We start from the raw sequence: 18543 nt of genomic DNA, 5'->3' as shown, positions 1-18543 counted from the left end.
ACGGGGCTCTCCAGCAGGCCTGGGATTAGTGTCAGCATGCCACAGCAGGTCTGGGTTAGATAGCGGCTAATTCGGTAATGCCGCATACAGGTGACCCCCGCTCCCAGGCATCACTGCTGCTGAAGGGAGGCAGCGTTTGATGAATTTATAATGTCAGAGTAATTATGGAGGGAAATGTTGCAGTGAAATGCCAGTGTGAGGCAACTTTGCTCAAAAGTATGTGTTGTCCTGTGTCACCGGAGCTTCCAGTCATTTTCTAAAACGGGAGTTTTGAACTAACAGACAAATTACTTTCTTGTTTTTATGACGTCTTTGTAGTTTGACACCCAGCTACCGAAGAAGAGGATGATTCATTTGATGTGCAGAGTCACATTCCTTTGCACCTAGGATCCCTCTCATCTTAAAAGCAGCTCAACTGTGCAGTGTTTAGATGATTTCTTTGCTTTATGATATTAAAGGTGGAGCTTTTGAACCATGAAATGTAGCACTCTGATCTCCAACGTTTTAAGATGAAGCAGTGTGTACTTGCAACCTCTCTTTTTGGGCTGTTGCCTCAGTGTGGGAATGACTTTTGAGCTGCTCAGATTGTTTAATTTGAAGAATTTTAGACGCACAGGAACCACCTGCAACCAAAAACTTTGTAGTCTCATTGGCATCATTTCTTGCAGGAAGTCAAACACTCACAGACCTTTTTTGTTATTAGGTTAATTGAAGGCTCTCTGTACTGAGTAAATTAGCCTTGAGCACATGAATAACATTTCATATCAGACAGTTGGGTTATATTCTATTTAAATGCCCTGAGAAAAAGAAAATCCTCTTCCGCCATGAGCTTATTTTATGTGGAGAGCACAGAGATTTTCAGGCATTCATCGTCGCCCCTTTTCCTGCCTCGTTTATGTTGCTTGTGGCTCCGACTTCTTTCAGGAAACCCCATTTGAATATGTTGAGGGAGGCCACGGTGGCTCAGGCACCCAGGGCACACTTTGATCCCTGCAGATCTGAGAGCCTTTTTTTTTCCTCCCGAGGTTGAGCGAGTCGTGGAAGCCTTGCCCTGCCAGATGTTTGGAGACCAGGCTCCTTCCTGTGTCTCCTCCTGCTGTCGCCTCTGGTGATCGCACCGGTTCTCTCGGGCTGGAGCCCCGACCTGGAGTGTTTCAGGACACCAGTGGAGAAAAACAGAAAATTAACCATGGAAATCGAATTACCCCACCCCTCCAGACACACGCACACCCGTACACACTCTGCTCCCATTAATGCCAAAACACCAGGGCGTGACCTGGAACCTCTCAATGTGTTTGACGGACGTTGGGTCTTTTCTAAGTGATTTGACAAAGCCTAGCGTTGCGCTCAGCCCAGTTCTTTCATGTGGGAAACAAAGCAGATTAGGGAGTGAAATGATTTAGGTATGTGTCTTTTTCTCTATATAGCTGACGTCAGGCAAGGCGCCTACTCTCACTCTAAAGCAAAATCCCCGCAGCGTTGCATTTTATGGGGGAAAGAGAGCATTAAAGAACTTTGTACCCCAGGCGCACTCGGATGTCTGCAGCACCAACCTTTGATTTCTCGTGTTTTGTCAGAGAAAAAGTTAAACATACACAGTGAAGTCATGTAAGCTGCACACTCAAGACGATGTCACCTCCTGTCACCTGTCTCCCGAACCTGAATATCAATACAACATGTTTGGAAATGAGTCACATGAGGCGTGTGCAAAAAGAAAGCCTTCGCTAGCAAACAGCAGATATGATCAGAGTGCTGCTTATGCTCGTCAGCGTGGTAAACAGGATGGTGCTGAGGATCAGTCAGAGCTGACTTTATGGTTTATGAAAGCTGAGCTACTTATGTTAACAGGCTTTTTGAAGATTATAGTTGTGGTAAACATACATGTCAAGAGAGAGGCAGTGATAAAGTGGAGCCACAACACAGAGACCAATTACCTCTGAGCCTTGGAAGATAGTTAACCTGGTCGTTTGAAGGGATGAGAAAAGAGAAAAATGAAAAGGGTGCGGAGAATAGTTGAAGTTCATGTTGACTTATTGGCTATAGTTATCTCCCCTCGGTGCATAACATGGTACAGTCAATAAGAATTGATTTTTTTTGTAGCCCTGAGCTCTCTCTGGGCTTTATAGCTGCAGCTGGGAGAGCTCATTGGAAATGTGGACGCTGTTTTACCCACACTGAGGTCAAACCCACACTCACCAATACGTCTCACTTTCCTCTTTTCTCGCTCCCTCCCTCAGCCCTTAAACGTCTTCCCACATTTCCTCCCACAAGGTTTGCAGCCACCAGGTGCTGCTCCACAAATCACCACCACCACCACTTTCAAAGGAGCATCAGCCTCCCCATATCAACATGCATCTGCTAGACAAATGATCCACCCTCTCCGTGTTCTCGAGACAAATACGCTCCCACCCTCTCGCTGTCTCTCGGTCTTTTGATTGATCTGTCTGTCTCCACATATCACAGCGTCTCAACCGGATGCCTTCAGTTTTAGGCAAATTACAGGCTCGACATAGCGGCAGCAGAGATTTGGAAGGGATAGGAAAGACTCAACTTAACGGAAGGAGTTGCCTCTGTCTGACGCTACCTACGTAATCCTCTTAATGTCAGTGGGAGTAGTTAACAGGATGTACTTCCAAACTACTCATCATCACAATTCCAACAGAATAATCTCTTCAGACGTAAAGTCGAGGTGGAAAATGATACTCCAAGTTCTCTGTAATTTCGCACAAGGATTGACTCATTTGATGTAGTTTAAAACAACCTTTTTCCAAACACAAAACTCTATCAGTTTTCTTTTATTTTTGTAGACAAAATACAGTTTTATATCGATACAAAATGCGATTACAAGGGATCGCAAGGGTCAGGAGAGAATCAACTTAATGCCACTGGTTTGCATATTTAATCTATTTTTGGCCTGGCTATTCATGTCTCCCTCTTTGCTACTTACTTTTTACTCTTCCTGCTAGTTCACGGTTATAAATAACATGTATTATGTCTGTGACAAAGGATTGACCTCCACAAAGTTCAGAGATTTTTTCTTTCACGCAAACATTTCTTTCGGAGTCAAAGTTCCAAATCTGCTGTCAGGGGAAATGATTGATTTCAGTGTGAAAAATTGGTTATAAGTAACAACATCCTCTGTTCCATTAGTGAAAACAGATGCAGGAACTACTCCTTTCCAACACTATCTGTGGTGCTTGACCAGTTTGTCTCATAATTTAAAGCACATGAGTTGCTCGATGTCCAAAATGACGAGAGCGGCAATAAATCTCAGGAGTCCTGAAAAGTTCTAGAAATCCTTTTTAACTTCAGATATCTGTTTGGAGTCTTTGTATGCAACTGAGGAATTATGTCTGCGTTAGTGAGAGTGTGTACGTGCGTGTGTGTGTGTGTGTGTGTGTGTGGGAGAAGGGGGGGTCTGGGTCTGGGTTGCACATGCCTCATTTAGACATCAAAGGCCCCTGCTGATGATTTTTCCTTATAATCCATGCCTTTTGGTGCCTCTGCTCCCTCCAGCTGAACAAACAAAGCCCAAGTGGTTCTCCGTGGTCTAGTAGAAGTCAGGTGATTGCAGCACGTGATTTGGGAAGTAAAATCGATACATCTCTAATTTATTCCACTAAAAATCCCTTTTAGCAGCTCTTTTATGTTGTTTCTGAGGAGCATTTTGATTTTCAAGGGATTTCAAAGTGGTATTTAGAGATATAAAAGGAGCCATCTGCTGTTCTTTGAATATGAAAGAAATACCTATCTCAAAAAGAATTCCAGCCCCCTTCATCTCAAAAAGCAAACAATATGTAAGTTTCTCACACCGAGAAGCGCAAACTCTGCTCAACTTTCTTTTGATATGGAGGAATCGATACTGTATGAACTGCCTCTGTATTCCCAGCCGACCATTATTCCTCCCCACCCCAAACAGCAGACATTACCCGCGATCATTTAGCAAACCCCTAGTGTGAACCACTGACTGACCCCTTCCCAGCTCTGCCTGGCCGTGTCCAAGCCACGCTCCGCTGCTGGAGGCCAGTTTGGCAGCCTTCTTGCCTGTAATATATCTGCAGGAGCAGCATTCCTCTGGGGCTGGCCTGGATCAAATGGCAGTGATTTCCCCAACAGAGGCACAGAGATGGGAGTTGTGACCCATCCTCTGATCTGCTACGCGCTCTAATCGCTGCAGGACAGAATGGATAAATGGGTGATGCTCAACCCCCATGTGTCGTGTTTCGGGCTCCAGATCTGCAAGGGCAGGTCCAGCAGCTGAGAGATTTAAGGGAAACATCTTATCGGGATTTTCTCAACCAATATTACAGTAGTAAACAAAATTACAACCATTTTTAAAATAATACAGTATTTGTATTTATTCAACAAAATGTGATTGAACCAACCTCAATCACAAATTAGTCTTGTGTTTACAATAATATAAATAAATGAATGCAGACGAATGGTGTTGAGCTGAATGCTAAGCATGCTCACGCTAACAATGAGCATGTCATTGCTAAACATCGCACAATGTTCGCCGTCTTGGTTTATCTCGTTAGCATGCTAGCATTTACTAATTAAGCGCTAAACACAAAGTGCAGCTGATGGAAATGTTATTAGCTTTACAAGTGTTGGGTCATAAACCAAAGCACCAAATATTGACAAAATGAAATGTTTTACCTGATGATGACGCTCGATGAAATATCAAGGGATCATCAAAGATATTATTATTTGTCCTAAGGGGACCATGAACAATCCAGGACCATGACAAACAAGGGGACCATGACAATCCAGCCAATAGTTGTTGAGACCATCCAAAACCTCAACTATCAGTCCCATGGTGGCGTATCCTCATATAATTGTATGATATCTTAGGAAAAGTAATTTAGTTATTTTTTGTACGGTTTTCCTGTGAATGTTCAGCAACATGAGCGATAAGTCCCAACCCGAGATTTGCGAAAGAAAATTCAGTTTGGCCAGCTCACATAATTAATGTTAGCATCAATGCTAGCTTCGTAAATTTACCGGCGACAGTCGTCATTAATTAAAGCCGGTGAAATCTTATACACAGTTAGTTTGGATGCTATTTCGGGTTTATATTATGGCACTTGTGGATTGAAGATTGCAATTTCGATATATGAAGAAGAACTGAATCCAGACTTTGTCTTTTAGCTACAGCGGAGGGTCTTCAGTAAACAGGGACTGAGATACTGGCTTGCTTGCACTGAATGCAGAGTCATCCATTATGTACATCCATTTTTTATTTTGTGGAGTTGCCATTTTTTAAGATGTTGACAACACAGACTAAGCAAACTATTTTACAATCCTATTGAATGTTGAAACTTCGTTCAAGGACATTAGGGTTCATTATTTGTGATTGAGTGCTTTGATGCAATTTCAGGGGAATAAAACATTTGCCATTACTGCATCATTAGGAGAACAATGTCCTACATACAGACATTGCTTGCATTAAATGTAAGGTGCACACATTTTATGTGTGTTGGTTTATTTTTGTTTCATCCCAACATGTCATGTGGATACAGTAGGTGTTTTAGGTCTCACAAAGCTAAGCAGCAACGTTGTACAATTTATCTCAATGTACTATTTGTAAATGAAACATGCTTTTGATCCAGACAAATAAAAAGTCTTGTTTGGAAGAAATACACACAGCTATTTTCTTCAGTGCATGATATTTATCCTAATATCCTCTAATACTCAGGGGTGACAAGGATTCACACGGTGGACGGTGAGCACCTCTGAGGCACGGTAAAAGTTAGCTAATATCTCACAACTGACAGGAACTTTCTGGGCATTTACAAAGTGTGACTTTCGTAAACCTGCACCGGTTTGAATAACATCAAGAAAGCTGAGGAGAAATGGGGGGTGGACGGGGGAGCTTGCTCTTTGATGTATAGGATTGCGATGTGATGAGGTCTGTTCAAAGTGAGTACAAAGTAGTGTTAAGATGGAAAAAGCAAATGCAGCTTTAGTCAAGGCAGAGAAACCGAGGTAGCAAGAGATGATGAAGAAATGTCCTGTCTCACCCGAAACGTAGGCAAAGAAGATGAAACGTCATCTGACATTAAATATAGATGCTTCCTTGTAAAGGTGTCTCGGCTTTAAAACACACTTTTGTATCCTATAAATGTTGAGAACCCTGGGAGTGCTGTAGTAGGAGAATGTAATAAGCCCTCATAATTGTGTTATGTTTGAATAATCAGGTTATCACGTAGCTCGTTATCTTCAGTATGTCAATATCCTTTCTGTGGCGCAATGAATAATGAATTATTCACTACGCTGTTTTGAACAATCAGGGAAAACAACGCGACGCTGCCAAAGATTTGGTCATCTGCTGGAATGGAAGCAGCAGAGAGTAAAGAAGACGCCATTTATTGAATGGGAATCATAAATGACTTCTTTCTCTGACTGCTTGCAATTGTGTCATTGGTTTCAGGAGGAAGTAGGAGGGTGAACATCTACGTCTAGATTCTTGTAGATCTGCTGAGTCAGTGTCGGATTTTTTGACCTGCTAATGGTTGACTCGTCACTTCATCGCAACACTTGAATTGTTTTGGTGCGGCAGCAAACTCCTTAGACCTCAACGGTTAAAACCAAACCTATCTTTGTTGCTAGACACCACAAGGCCCGTGTGAAATTACATCATTTTTTCATCTTAATGGTTTGACATATTGGTAACTATTCTCATTTTCTTTTTTTGATAAGAGTTAGAAAAGAAGATTGATACCACTCTCATTTGTGTACACTAAGTATGCACCTACAGCCCCTAGCTTAGCATAAATACAGGAAACAGGAGGAAATAGCCTGGCTCTGTCCAAAAACAATAAAAACCACATACCAGCACATTGGATTATTTTACATGTCTGTGTTTTACCAGACCGTGCTGTGTTTTATTTCTCTCATTAGTTATGAAATAACATCTACTTTTGCTCATGTAGAAAACTGTCTTCAACAGGAAAAACTGCACCTTTTAAAAGACTGAACAGACACTCTAAACAACTGAACCCGGCTGATACAGCACTAACTACGTCCTTCTTCAATTACAGGATAAATCAATGTTTAACTCCTCACTGAGACAAATGTCCGATGCATTGAAAAGAAATCCTCTACTTCAACGAAATGTATTAAATTGTCCCACCTGTTATTAAGTGTGATTAAAACACGTAATTCTCTCTGACAAAAATCGACACAATATTACTTTAACTCGTACATCTTCACTGAAATACAGTAAATAAATACGATTATCAGCACTTTTCAATCACTCTGTCGTCACAGTGTTCATTTTTCAGGGACTGTTAACAAAGGATTAAAGCAACTTTCGAGATGGTCACAGCTGTCATGTCTATATTCTAGCACTACATTAGTAGTCGTTGAGTGGGAGCTAAGTACAACCGAACGCTGAATAAGATATTTGTAGACGACCAAAATGTTACAATTATCCTTCATGAACTGAAAACACGGACAACTCCCAGATCGGACAGACGTCGTGGTAGCGACCTGTCAATCACAAGGTAGCCACGCTCTGACGCATGCCCTGCTTTATGAACTATTATACTCTAAATGGGACCATGATTTCCTGAATGAACATCATTCTGTGTTGAAGAAGAGGAGTAGGGCGGTTTTCTCACAGACTTCTATACAGTCAGACTTTTTTTTTGCCACCAGAGGAGCCGCCCATTGGCCATTCGAACAAATGCATGTTTAAGGCATTTCCACATTGTGACGGAATGCTAAGATCTGATCTGAGCTCAGTGTAAACACGTTCAAGAATGAGGTTTTTCCTCTTCTTGTGGGTTTTAGTCACAGAAAAGGGAAACTTCTGGAATACCACACACCCCAGTCTCCCCTCTGCCTCCTCCATTGTAGCTGTAGCTAATTGAACTCTCGTCTGCTGTGCACCTGTGAGGATACATATAATTAGATGTTGTGGATTTATGTAACGTTAAGCTCTTATTGAGTCAGCCTATCGATGAAATTGCATAATCATAAACCTAAACCAACGTAAATCAAAAAATATGTTTCTGCTGCTTTGTCACACGCGGGTTCAGATTTAAAAAGTGGAGGGCAGAAACTGCTTACTGCTGCTGTCATCACCATCAGTATCGTGTCGGTGCTTGTTGTTGTTTTGCTTGGTTGGATCACTGCCCTCATTTTTCCTCTGTTGCAGGTCCAGTGATGAAGCTGCAGCAGAGAACTCCTCGCCGGCGGGGCCAGCAGCCCAAGCTGCTCAACAGCCCTGAAGACAGCCTGTACTACAACCAGCTAAATGTGAGTTCAAAGTGCCGATAAAGGCCTTTGTCTGACTTTGGTTCCACATGATAATACAATTAAACCTACCTGTGCCAGACCCTGGAGCCCCACCCCCACGCTTCTCTGCCTCTTGTCTTGAACATGTGCTTATGCTCTTTATCTGTTGCTTTCATGTCAGGATGTCTGCCTTCACGGTGAATAATTGATGTGGTTTATCAAAGCTGAGCAAGATGCATGCTTCATCAGACTCACTTGAGCCCTTTGATCAGAAAAAATTATGCTGTGACTTCTGATATTATCAGCATCTGCTCGCATTCAACACAAAATCACTTTGAATTAAAAATTAATGACTCTGCTCATCTTTTTACTGTGTGCTCTTGGCCCTTTCCTCAGAGAACTCTGGATTACCAGGGGAGCAAGAGGAAGCCGAGAAAACTTGGGTAAATAACTGCTTTCCTACTTACAGCAACTCTAAACAGAGCAGGCCCTTTGTGGAATAGGAGAATCCAGAAATGGAGTTGTTTTCTTATAATGTAAATGGAGAGCCAAAAATAACAGGCTTTTTATGAGCGGTTGCTCCACGACATTAGAGGGGGGGGTTACATATTAAGGCTTTGTCAGCATGCTAATTTTAATTGTTGAAGGTCTGACTTGTACTATAAATTACATCCTGGTTCAGCTCAGTGTACTTAAGTTGACGCATGCGCCTCGACGCTTTATCTGCAAATACTGTTTCGTATGGCAGTCACTTCTCACCACTTTCTCGTCTTCTTTCCCATCACAGTCAAGTCAAACTGCTGGATGGAGAAGATGAGTACTACAAATTACTGTCAACTGTGGAGTCAATCCCCGAGGAAGAGTACGCGACCGACCGCCCCCCCTCCCACCCTTTCTAGTGGGCCTCTCGTCAGTCAGAGCTGAGGCTTACAACCATGTCAACCGGTAAGACAGACGCACCAGACATGTAGACAGACACTCCAAAGAACATCCGTAGTGTTAGATGTGCTGTGGTATGTGGAGCAAGTAGCAGCAGGGCAGAGTAAGCGACCTGTACAGGCGATGCCCTCAGCTGTTAATCCAAGATGGTCAGAAAGTATTTACAGGAACGACTTACTCGTGAAGTGAAATCATTGAAACAGCATTGTGCTATTTTCTGTTTAAGCCTGTTTGTGTCTGAATTTAATTAGAGAAGTTAAAATTTGCAAAAAGAAGGGAAGAAGACACCAAACTTTTTTCCAGTCCCGTGCTTGATTGTTGTGCCTCTCAATGTGGTAAAAACGTGTAATAATATCATGGTTTGTCAGAGGCTTTTTTTCAGTGTCTTAAAAAAAACATACCCTTCATAAGAAATGATCATTCAGCTAACAAACTGCTGTGAAATGGTACAGATGTTGCATCAATAAATGAAGGAATGACAATCCACGTAACACAAAGAATACATCATCATGTGGCGGGGCGGGGAGGTTTGTAATGAAAAGCAGTTTGCAAAGTCACAATGAAACACTTAAATGCTGCGCTTCCACTTGCAGCTTCAATGTTAAATGTTTAAGCTCTATGCCAGGGCTGCAAGAAACAATTAGCCGACTCTTATTATCCATGTATCTGCCAACTATTTATTGATTGATTCTTTTCTATTAAATGTTGAAAATAATGTCAAGTACCTGAGACAAAAGAAATGTCTTCAAATTGTTTCTTTTGACCATCAATCAAAAATCTATAATGCTATTAAAGTGCCCGTTTGGGGCGTGGCTGTTTGGAACGGGCCGGTTGCTTGGCTGCCGTTATGTAAAATAATTTCCCAAGGAATGGCGAAGTCGTGACTTGCCGTACTCTGCCTCTGATTGGCTAAGACTCGTTGACTTCGTTGGTTGGGTTGGTTAGGTTTAGGCATGAAGAAGAATATCAGGGTAAGCCAATCGGAGGCAGAGTAGCTCGAGTCATGCCTTCGCTATCCTAGGAAAACAAAATAATGCTTCCGCAATCGCTGCTTGCAGCGTTGATGGAGCACGTGCATGTTCGGAAGTGCAGCTTTCAGTTGCTCGTTGGAAGTGAAGAAGTGCGCCGACTTCGACACTACATGTCCTTAAGTCCCCATCAATACACTTGCCAAGTCTGAAGTATATTGAGAGTTCTCAAGATAAATAGTTTGTCAATGTGTGTGTTTTATCTCAATAAATTACAACAATAACAAGAATCGTCAATTATTTCAGTTCACCATCTATTATCGTTTCAGCATTGCTCCACATTTACTCTGAGGAGCACCTCGTCTTGGAGGCAACGTGCTTCTCTTTCAAATTCACTGGTGTTAAACCTGTCTTGGTAAAATCTACCTATTTCTGAGCATTATGTCTATTGTCTAAAACAGATCCAGAGACAAATCCTTCTGAAACTCCGAACTCCCTACGAGTTCTCCCCACAGCGAGCCGCGTTAGTCAGAGGGGCTTTGTGCTGTCTGAGTGCTGGAATCACCACATATAGCCTCGCTGAGGCAGAGCTAGACCTCACTTTGAATTTCACCCTAAATACGGGAATTTTCTTTAAAGATGTGAAGTGTCGGAAATACAGGGCTGGCGAGTTGATTTGTAGAGCTTTTTTTTTCTCTTTCAATTTGCATATCATTTACTGCATCTCCCTTTGTTGACACCCGAGGGCCTGAGAGGAGATTTTGATCTTAATAGGAAGAGTAGGGTGGTATGACTGAGGATCTCATCCTCCTTACACTCAGCGGGGAAAACATTAGAGCTCTGCCTAGATAGCGAGACACAGATAAGCGGCTTCACTTAGGTCCAGGTTCACGCGAATCCTGGTGGGTTTAAAGAGACCCAAAGTGTTCATCAATTCCCACTGCTCAGTACTGTCAGGGTCAGACTCGGATTGAGACACTGAGGACTGTCTCTGCTTGTACTGGAAGTATGGTTCATCCAAAATGTATGTTTTAAATGTTACACAACCTCTACACGGTGGTGGATACTTTATTTAAGTAGCCATTCAATTTTTATGCAGAAAATGTCTCCTGTCATTGTTACATTAATACATGTATGTTCATACATTATTGGGGTTTTACTGTTGATGAATTCATGTGTAAGCAGCACTTGTATGTAGCAGTTAATCAAGCTAATTTTACCATTTATGCTGTTGGGTAGTTTAATCTGCAGCAATGCATTTTATTTTATAAGCTCATATAGGTTTTGTACATTCATCTGCAAACAAACCAGTAACTACAGCAGTTTAATACATGCAGTTGAGTATAAAGGAACAGTATTTCCCTCTGAATTGTAGTAAAGCTGAAGTATTAAGTGGTATAAAATGAAAATACTCAAGTAGTTTCCAAAAATTGTACTTAAGTACAGTACTTGAGTAAATATGCTTAGTTACAATCCATCATTGCATCATCTAAAAATCGTGTTGTGAGATCTGTGGACAACTGCCTCTCAAAAAAGACAAAGACGAAATCAGCTGTTTTCACAATCACATAATTAAGCTGCATCAATCAAAAAAGTCATAGTCTTTTCGAATCATTGTCATATATAACTCAAAAAAAGAATGTAAGAGTAATACCTCAGACCACTGGCAGTGATATAATGTGGTGTCACGGCTCTTTCAGAAGCATTTCACCTCCGGTTGTAGCCACGGATCCTGCAATAATTAAAATCCTCGTTGTGCATTACTCCCTTGCTGGGATAGTTGGTTCCTCTGAAGAGCAGTCTGAAATAGGTCACCCCAGCACCCTGTAGTGCATCTTAAAAGTACACTGAATCAATTAAGTGTGATCGTGCTCCCTTGATTATTTTGGCCCTGTTTTGCCACGGAGAGGAATTTCAAATAGGCTCACTAGTTTGAATAACAAGGTTGGACTGTGGTGACAAATGGTTCCAGAGTGGATGTTTCTTCCCCTGTGTTTCTCTGCCAAATTAACTCCCTGGCTGATTGCCTGCTTTAGCATATGAGAGGAGGTGAGCGGAGGTGTGTACGTGATTACCTTGGTTAGCTGATTATGTGTCGCAAATGTTATGAAATACTGTCGTCATGAAAGCTGTTCTGACCTAATGAACTGAAGCTCCTGTGTTTGCTTGGACTCCTGGTCGTCTTGTTGGTCTGCAGGCAGGATGCTGAGCGACAGACGCACTGTCATGTTGGAGGTCTGACACCTGTGTTTTCTTTAATATGTCTGCGTAAATCCAGCTCCCTCTTGTTTTTCCTCATTAAATCTGACAACATCTGGTGTGCGAGAGAGAGGACTCCTTTAATGTGGCTAACGTTACTGCTGGTGTTATTCTTGCCATTTTAGCTATTTGCCTCATGCGCCGCAACTTTCATTAAAGCAACGTCCATGGTAGCCCCAAACACTGTTATCCAAAGTTTTAAACCACCTTTATGAAAATCGCTCGAGCCGCAGCCTTAACAAATGATGAAAAGCTTTTATTTTCTAAAGAAGCATACTTACCTCTTCACCTAATAGTGATGTCTCACTTCAAAGAGAGAGCACGATTAGGCCAACATTGTCCTGTTTCTATATCCTTTGAGTTCAAAGGGAGAGTTTGAATACCGGTATTTCATGTGCAGCCTTTTCAAATACTGTTTTAATGCAGTTTACGTGCTTTTGATATCCCGATGTGTCCGATTTTTCACCACAGTCGAATACATCACACTATATTATGATTGCATACCAACGTTTTTTTAAGTAAAGATTGAATGCGGGTTTACCTGGACCAGGTGTTGCCTCCTGTCGTGGTTGTGTCATACATTGAATGTGCTGTAATTACATTGAATGTGTTGTAATTCACTGTCCTGTTCTACACATGACATCATTGCACGTCTGTCCATCCTGGGAGAGGGATCCCTCCTCTATTGCTCTCCCACAGGTTTCTTCCTCTTTCCTCCCCGTTAAAGGGTTTTTTTTGGGGAGTTTTTCCTGTTCTGATGTGAGGGTTCCGGGACAAGAGGATGTCAAATGTGTACATATTGTAAAGCCCTCTGAGGCAAATTTGTGATTTTGGGCTATACAAAAATAAATTGAATTGAATTGAATGCCAAGTCTTGTTTTGTCATAGTTTTTGTTCCCACCAACTTCAACCACAGGGAACATACAGACACCTAGCTACAAACCTAGCATTGTGAAGCTCTTTACTGGCTAATGATTGGTGCCAAAGAAAGCGACATACATGAGCGTCAACCAGATGTCAGATGTGTGTTGAGGGCTCTGAGCAAAAGAACATTCCCAAAAGACGGCATTAATAAAGAAACTGGTTGAGCCGGGTAGAGACAGAGAGAGCGGCATAGAGGAAGAAGGAGATAAAAGAGTCTGTTGAGTAGGCTGCATACATCAAAGGTCTCCTAATGACAAGGGATGCCATTAGGGTTACAGTGGCTTTTGTTTCAGCTTCCTCACACCTGCAGTTTGTTGAGGGCACTTTATGCAGTGTTTTCTTGTAAACATTTGCATGAGTATGAACGGTATGCATGAGGGGATAAGAGTTTGTTCCCGGCTGCTAATCTTGGTGGTGACCAAGTGTTTTGGTCAGAAAGAGCTTCCTTCACATTTGCATGAAAGAAATGTTACCATTCAGTTGCTTCCTTTAACTATAAAACCAGAAAAGGTTTACAGAGAACAATATAAAACAGAAAAGGGAAAAGCTGTTATCCTCTCTATACGCCATGAAAGACACTGACATTAAAGTTTTCTCTGTGCCTCCGGTGCTGGAATGGGATTTGACAAATCAGAGCGTGAAATTGTGATTAGCCTCTCTCAGTTTGTAGACGGAGTGGGCCACTCGCAGACTTGGCATGGCCAAAGGTGTAACCTGTTTTGTTTTGCCCCGGTGCTGCTTTCCCAGATGGTGGGACCAGCTGCCATTGAATAAACGCTGGACGGGTAACAGTGTGAGAATTACCACGGCCTTGTTTCAGTTTGGGATGCATTACAAAAAGCTTGTCTTTTTACCACTGCCGGGAGGAGCCAGGACATATCACCTGGTGTTCAACCAAACAACCTTTTGATTGAGGTCAGAATACAGTAATGTCCAGTACAACAGCAAAAAAAAAAGAAAAAATGTGTTGCTATTTTTTTGTCCATGGAGACCCCCATACTGTCATAGAACAGTCATTTAATTTCATGCCTCTTAGGATCACCTGCTCCATGCATTTTAAATTCATATTTTTAGGCTAAATGAGTGGGTTGACATGAGCAACACAGTAGAGGAACAAGTTCCTTCACTGACAGATGTAAAAGGGTGATCTTATAGGCACTTATAGGCATTTGTCTATATATGTGTGTGTGTGTATGTGTGTGTGTGTGTGTGTGTGTGTGTGTGTGTGTGTGTGTGTGTGTGTGTACCGGTGTATATATATATATATGTGTGTGAATATACATATATATATATATGGATTTCCTTCATAATTTTACATGTTGTAGTGTTAAGATAAAGGTCAATTTCTCCATACACGTTATTTCCCCAAAGTAAAATCTTTAATTACTTAAATTAACACATTAATATTGATTTTTTTAGCCCACTACAACAAAGAAAGTTACAAACCTGAACAAATACCATTTACTGCTGAAGTGAAAGAATATATATTAAAACATATGTATAAAAAACCTGCAAACCACCTGTTTTAAATGCTGACAACCTCTGAATATCTGAGGATCGTTTGGTTCACGTCATCACTGTATATACGGCGATCTTATTATTGTAATAATTCCTGGGAGAGCACTGCAGGCTGTAACCTTGAACATCGCTAGAGGGGGGGGAGTTTCCCTCTTTAGGGCTGGATTAATGCATCCAGGGTGGGCTGAGAGAAGGTAAAATGACCTGTCCCGCCTTTTCGTGACCCCAGGCCAATCCTGCACATTGCCAGGGCTTTGCTCTTTGCTCTTGTATATGCAGAGATCCCCAGCTTCATAGGCTCGGAAGAGAGACAGAGAAGGAGGGGGGGGGGGGAGAGTTGTATCGCATTGCAGGGGAAATTAGTGAGACCAAAGTTGGAGTTTCTGTGTGTTGGGGGCTGCGAACAATGGCAGCTTTCTGTCTGACAGCTACTTCAAAGGTCTGCTGAGTGACTGCTCTGAGTTATACATTGTTGTAGATCACTGAGGAAATTCACAGATGTTTTCTCATACGAGACACCATTATAGCGGCTCAAGTACCCAGTAGCCTCGAGCATTTCTCCCTCTCTCTCTCTCGCTCTCCCACACATTCAAATTCAAACTCACTCTCACTCTCTCACATGCACCCTCAAACCCCCCCCCCCCCACACCAACCATCCCCATCCTCTCTGATATCTCTCGTATGAGACAGATGTGGAACCTGTTTTCTCTCCAGCTGTCCAGAGAATATGGAAAGTTTAAAAAAGGGTTCGTATTGTGACGTTGCCCCCTGACTCTGTCAAATCCACCGTTCTCGCTGTCAGTTCGGTCAAAATGTCAAGATCACAAAGCAGCTCCATTTTCTCAGATGCGTATTGGTCAAAACAATTATATCAAGTATATATGTCACTGAAATAAAATGATGTTAATTGAAAACTGGAGAATAGCGAAAAGTATTCAGAGTGTGCTGCATGTTCAGGATTGTCAATGCAGTTTTTCTCTCTCTTCTGCAGATTGCCTTTGTCAACTTTGAACTGGATCTAAACAAAACTCAGCAACACGTTTGACATCTGCTGTATATCTATATTTATTTCTAGTAAACTGACATTTTATATGAGTCAAATAAATGTGTTTAAACCGCTGACTTTTGAGCATTGTGTGTTTTTCTTCTTCACCTGTTGACCTTTTAGTAAATGCTTCATGTTGTTTTGCAGGAAATTCATATTTCTGATCCGAATACGAACACCAGAAACTGACATATGACTTTTTCTTTCATGTATGTAGAAAAATACCTGCTTCACTTTGCTGTTCTACAGCTGCAACAACTGTATGAGCTTTGTTTCCTGTAACCACTGCTTTAAATATTCTGCTAATCCCTAAATGCAGCTTCAAACACATCTACCGGTAAACAGTATTTCTATTGATCGACTCTGCTTTATGCTTTAGAGTACTGCATGAAATAGACGGATGGTACAGACTGATTCCATGTTCAAACCTTTGAGGCAAAAAGTATTTCAGTGGGGGTTCCTCCAAGTTAATTTTCCCATCAAATACGGCAGGAAAAATTTCTTTTAGCCAAACCACTGCTGAGGTGACCCTGTAAAACGTGAGGCATGGCCGTAAGGCGGTAACGGTTTGGAGCAAGGAAATTACCTCGGGGACTGGACATTGTGTCAAGCACACAGTCATGAATTTCTTACAAACTATATCAAAGTCCTGCTCAGCCAAATCCATCCCTCCGCTGAAGTCCCATTGAGATGCATTAAAATGTAAGAACTTGCATTTAGGGCTGAACCGAGTATCTCAAAGGAAGATATCAATAATTTGGTAATTCTGATGGTTTACAAAATTCATCCAGTTGTCACATATGTCTGAAATGTGCCTTTGCAGAGCATGACAGCTCACATGTAGAGCTGATTTAAGTGAAAATCCACCCTGAATCAGAATTAATATCTGCTATTTGAATATCCTCAGATCAGTGCAGCTGTTCAGGATCATAGCAAATCTTACTTCTGTTTTAGGGTGGATTTCCGCTTTACTTTAACAGTTGTCTGGTTTGACATCAGAGAGCAGATTACAACGTTTGACATTTATCTGACATTTAAACCTGGAAGTAAAAACTGACAGCACTTTTCTGCAAAAATACAAACTTTTAAAGTAGACCGTAAAAATATCTACTGCAGTGACACCAGTAATTTAATTGGTAACAGCTGGTTAACTGAGTATGCAGCATTCGGTCATTTTATAATCCTCTTTTCACCTGTTTTGAGCTCCACTGTGTCAAAATCCCAGGAGTATGTATTACTAACTTATCAGATAAACACCAGTCGAAAGAATTTTTACAACCTGGCAACCTAAAACTTGTTGTTAATGATCTGAAAAAACATTTATAATTTACAATTTATAATTCTGTTTCAACTTGTTTTGACACTGGCTGATATAATTTTGTTATAACATTAATAAATGTCCATGGAGTTTTCTATCTCTTTTTTGTGCTGGTGGAGGATAAACATCAGCATAAGGGATTTTTCACAACTTGGCAACCCGAAAGTTGTTCATCTGCTTAGAACTGATTTATAAAGCATTTATTAACCATTAAGTAATAAGTTATGAACTGCCGTATTGAAAGGTGGTACAAATATTTCTTGATCATGAAAAAACTTCCATTCAACATTTAGAATGTGACGTCTGTAAGATGGTTTTGTGTAACTTATAAAAGTATTCACACGCTCTTGTAAAAGGGCGATTTAATACAACGTGGCTCAGGATTCAAAGTAGTGACCTTCCTGTTTTCTGCATATTTTTATATGTTCTGCACAATAAACTTCATCACCTACTATAACTTGATGTAAACAAGGTAATCGCCACTACTTCTTATTTTTAATCAGTCAACACTGTGAGTACACCACTCCTGCAGCCAGTTTTGTAGTTTAACATGGCTCCAGTGCAGCCCAGCAGGACTCCCCCTTTCCCTCATGACTGTGTGTAAAGCCGTGGGAGAGGACTGGGAACATTAATCCCTTCAAAGGAACAGATCTAATTCAAAATCTGCCGCTCCAAACTAGTTGAGAGGACAGTGATTGTTTCTTCAGGGAAGCCAGATAAAGATCAGAGAGTTGAGATAGAAAACTACAACTTTCATTTTGACTGCTCTGCCACAAAAGTTTGAATATTATCTTATGAAAACTGCATACTTTTGCCCACATTAAATGTTCCGTAACATAAACAGTACAAAATATGGTATTACAGTTCAGCCTTTGTGTTAAAGCCTTACATTATAAATACCTCTGTTTAGGTTGGATGCTTCAGTGCACGAGATCCTGTGTTGAACTTCCTCCCCAGACCCAACAAAAGGACAAGTTCATAAGGAATCATAATTGAGACATCGCCATTTCAAGTGCTGTTTTTGGCACCTGATTTAAAACAGAGGTTTCCCTTTTGTATCATGTTAAGTCACATGTTATAATTTGAATTAGCTGATGGGAATTTGCCCTAAGGCTCTAAGCTTACATTTTGATGTTCAACAAAGAGAGAGGGGGGGGGAAAAAAGCTGAATAAGGTTCTGATAGAACAAATGATTAAATGAGTGAAGGAGAATTAAGTTTTTAAACAATTCTGAGAGGGTATAATTAAGTGTTTAATGCTGTGTTGTAGTTCAAAGGAACAACAAAGAAAATGTAATTCAAATTAGAAATGTAAAAGAGACGCAGATT

General features: G+C 41.2%; 1 protein-coding gene across 1 annotated transcript in view; it reads left to right on the top strand.

The window, feature by feature from the left end:
• Nucleotides 1–9143, top strand: part of myo3b (myosin IIIB) — a gene marked incomplete at its 3' end in the record, with an annotated part of 46976 nt that extends 37833 nt beyond the window's left edge. Inside the window, exons 32-34 of the mRNA XM_079276888.1 lie at nucleotides 8165–8265; nucleotides 8641–8687; nucleotides 9032–9143. Coding sequence (XP_079133014.1) covers nucleotides 8165–8265; nucleotides 8641–8687; nucleotides 9032–9143 — 260 coding nt within the window. The remainder of the gene's footprint in view (nucleotides 1–8164; nucleotides 8266–8640; nucleotides 8688–9031) is intronic.
• Between the last annotated feature and the right edge of the window lie 9400 nt (nucleotides 9144–18543).

Source organism: Melanostigma gelatinosum, assembly GCF_949748355.1.
Source record: "Melanostigma gelatinosum genome assembly, chromosome: 10".
NCBI classification, from domain to species: domain Eukaryota; kingdom Metazoa; phylum Chordata; class Actinopteri; order Perciformes; family Zoarcidae; genus Melanostigma; species Melanostigma gelatinosum.
Note: the sequence above shows the minus strand (reverse complement) of the source record. Positions and strands in the feature narration are given on the sequence as shown.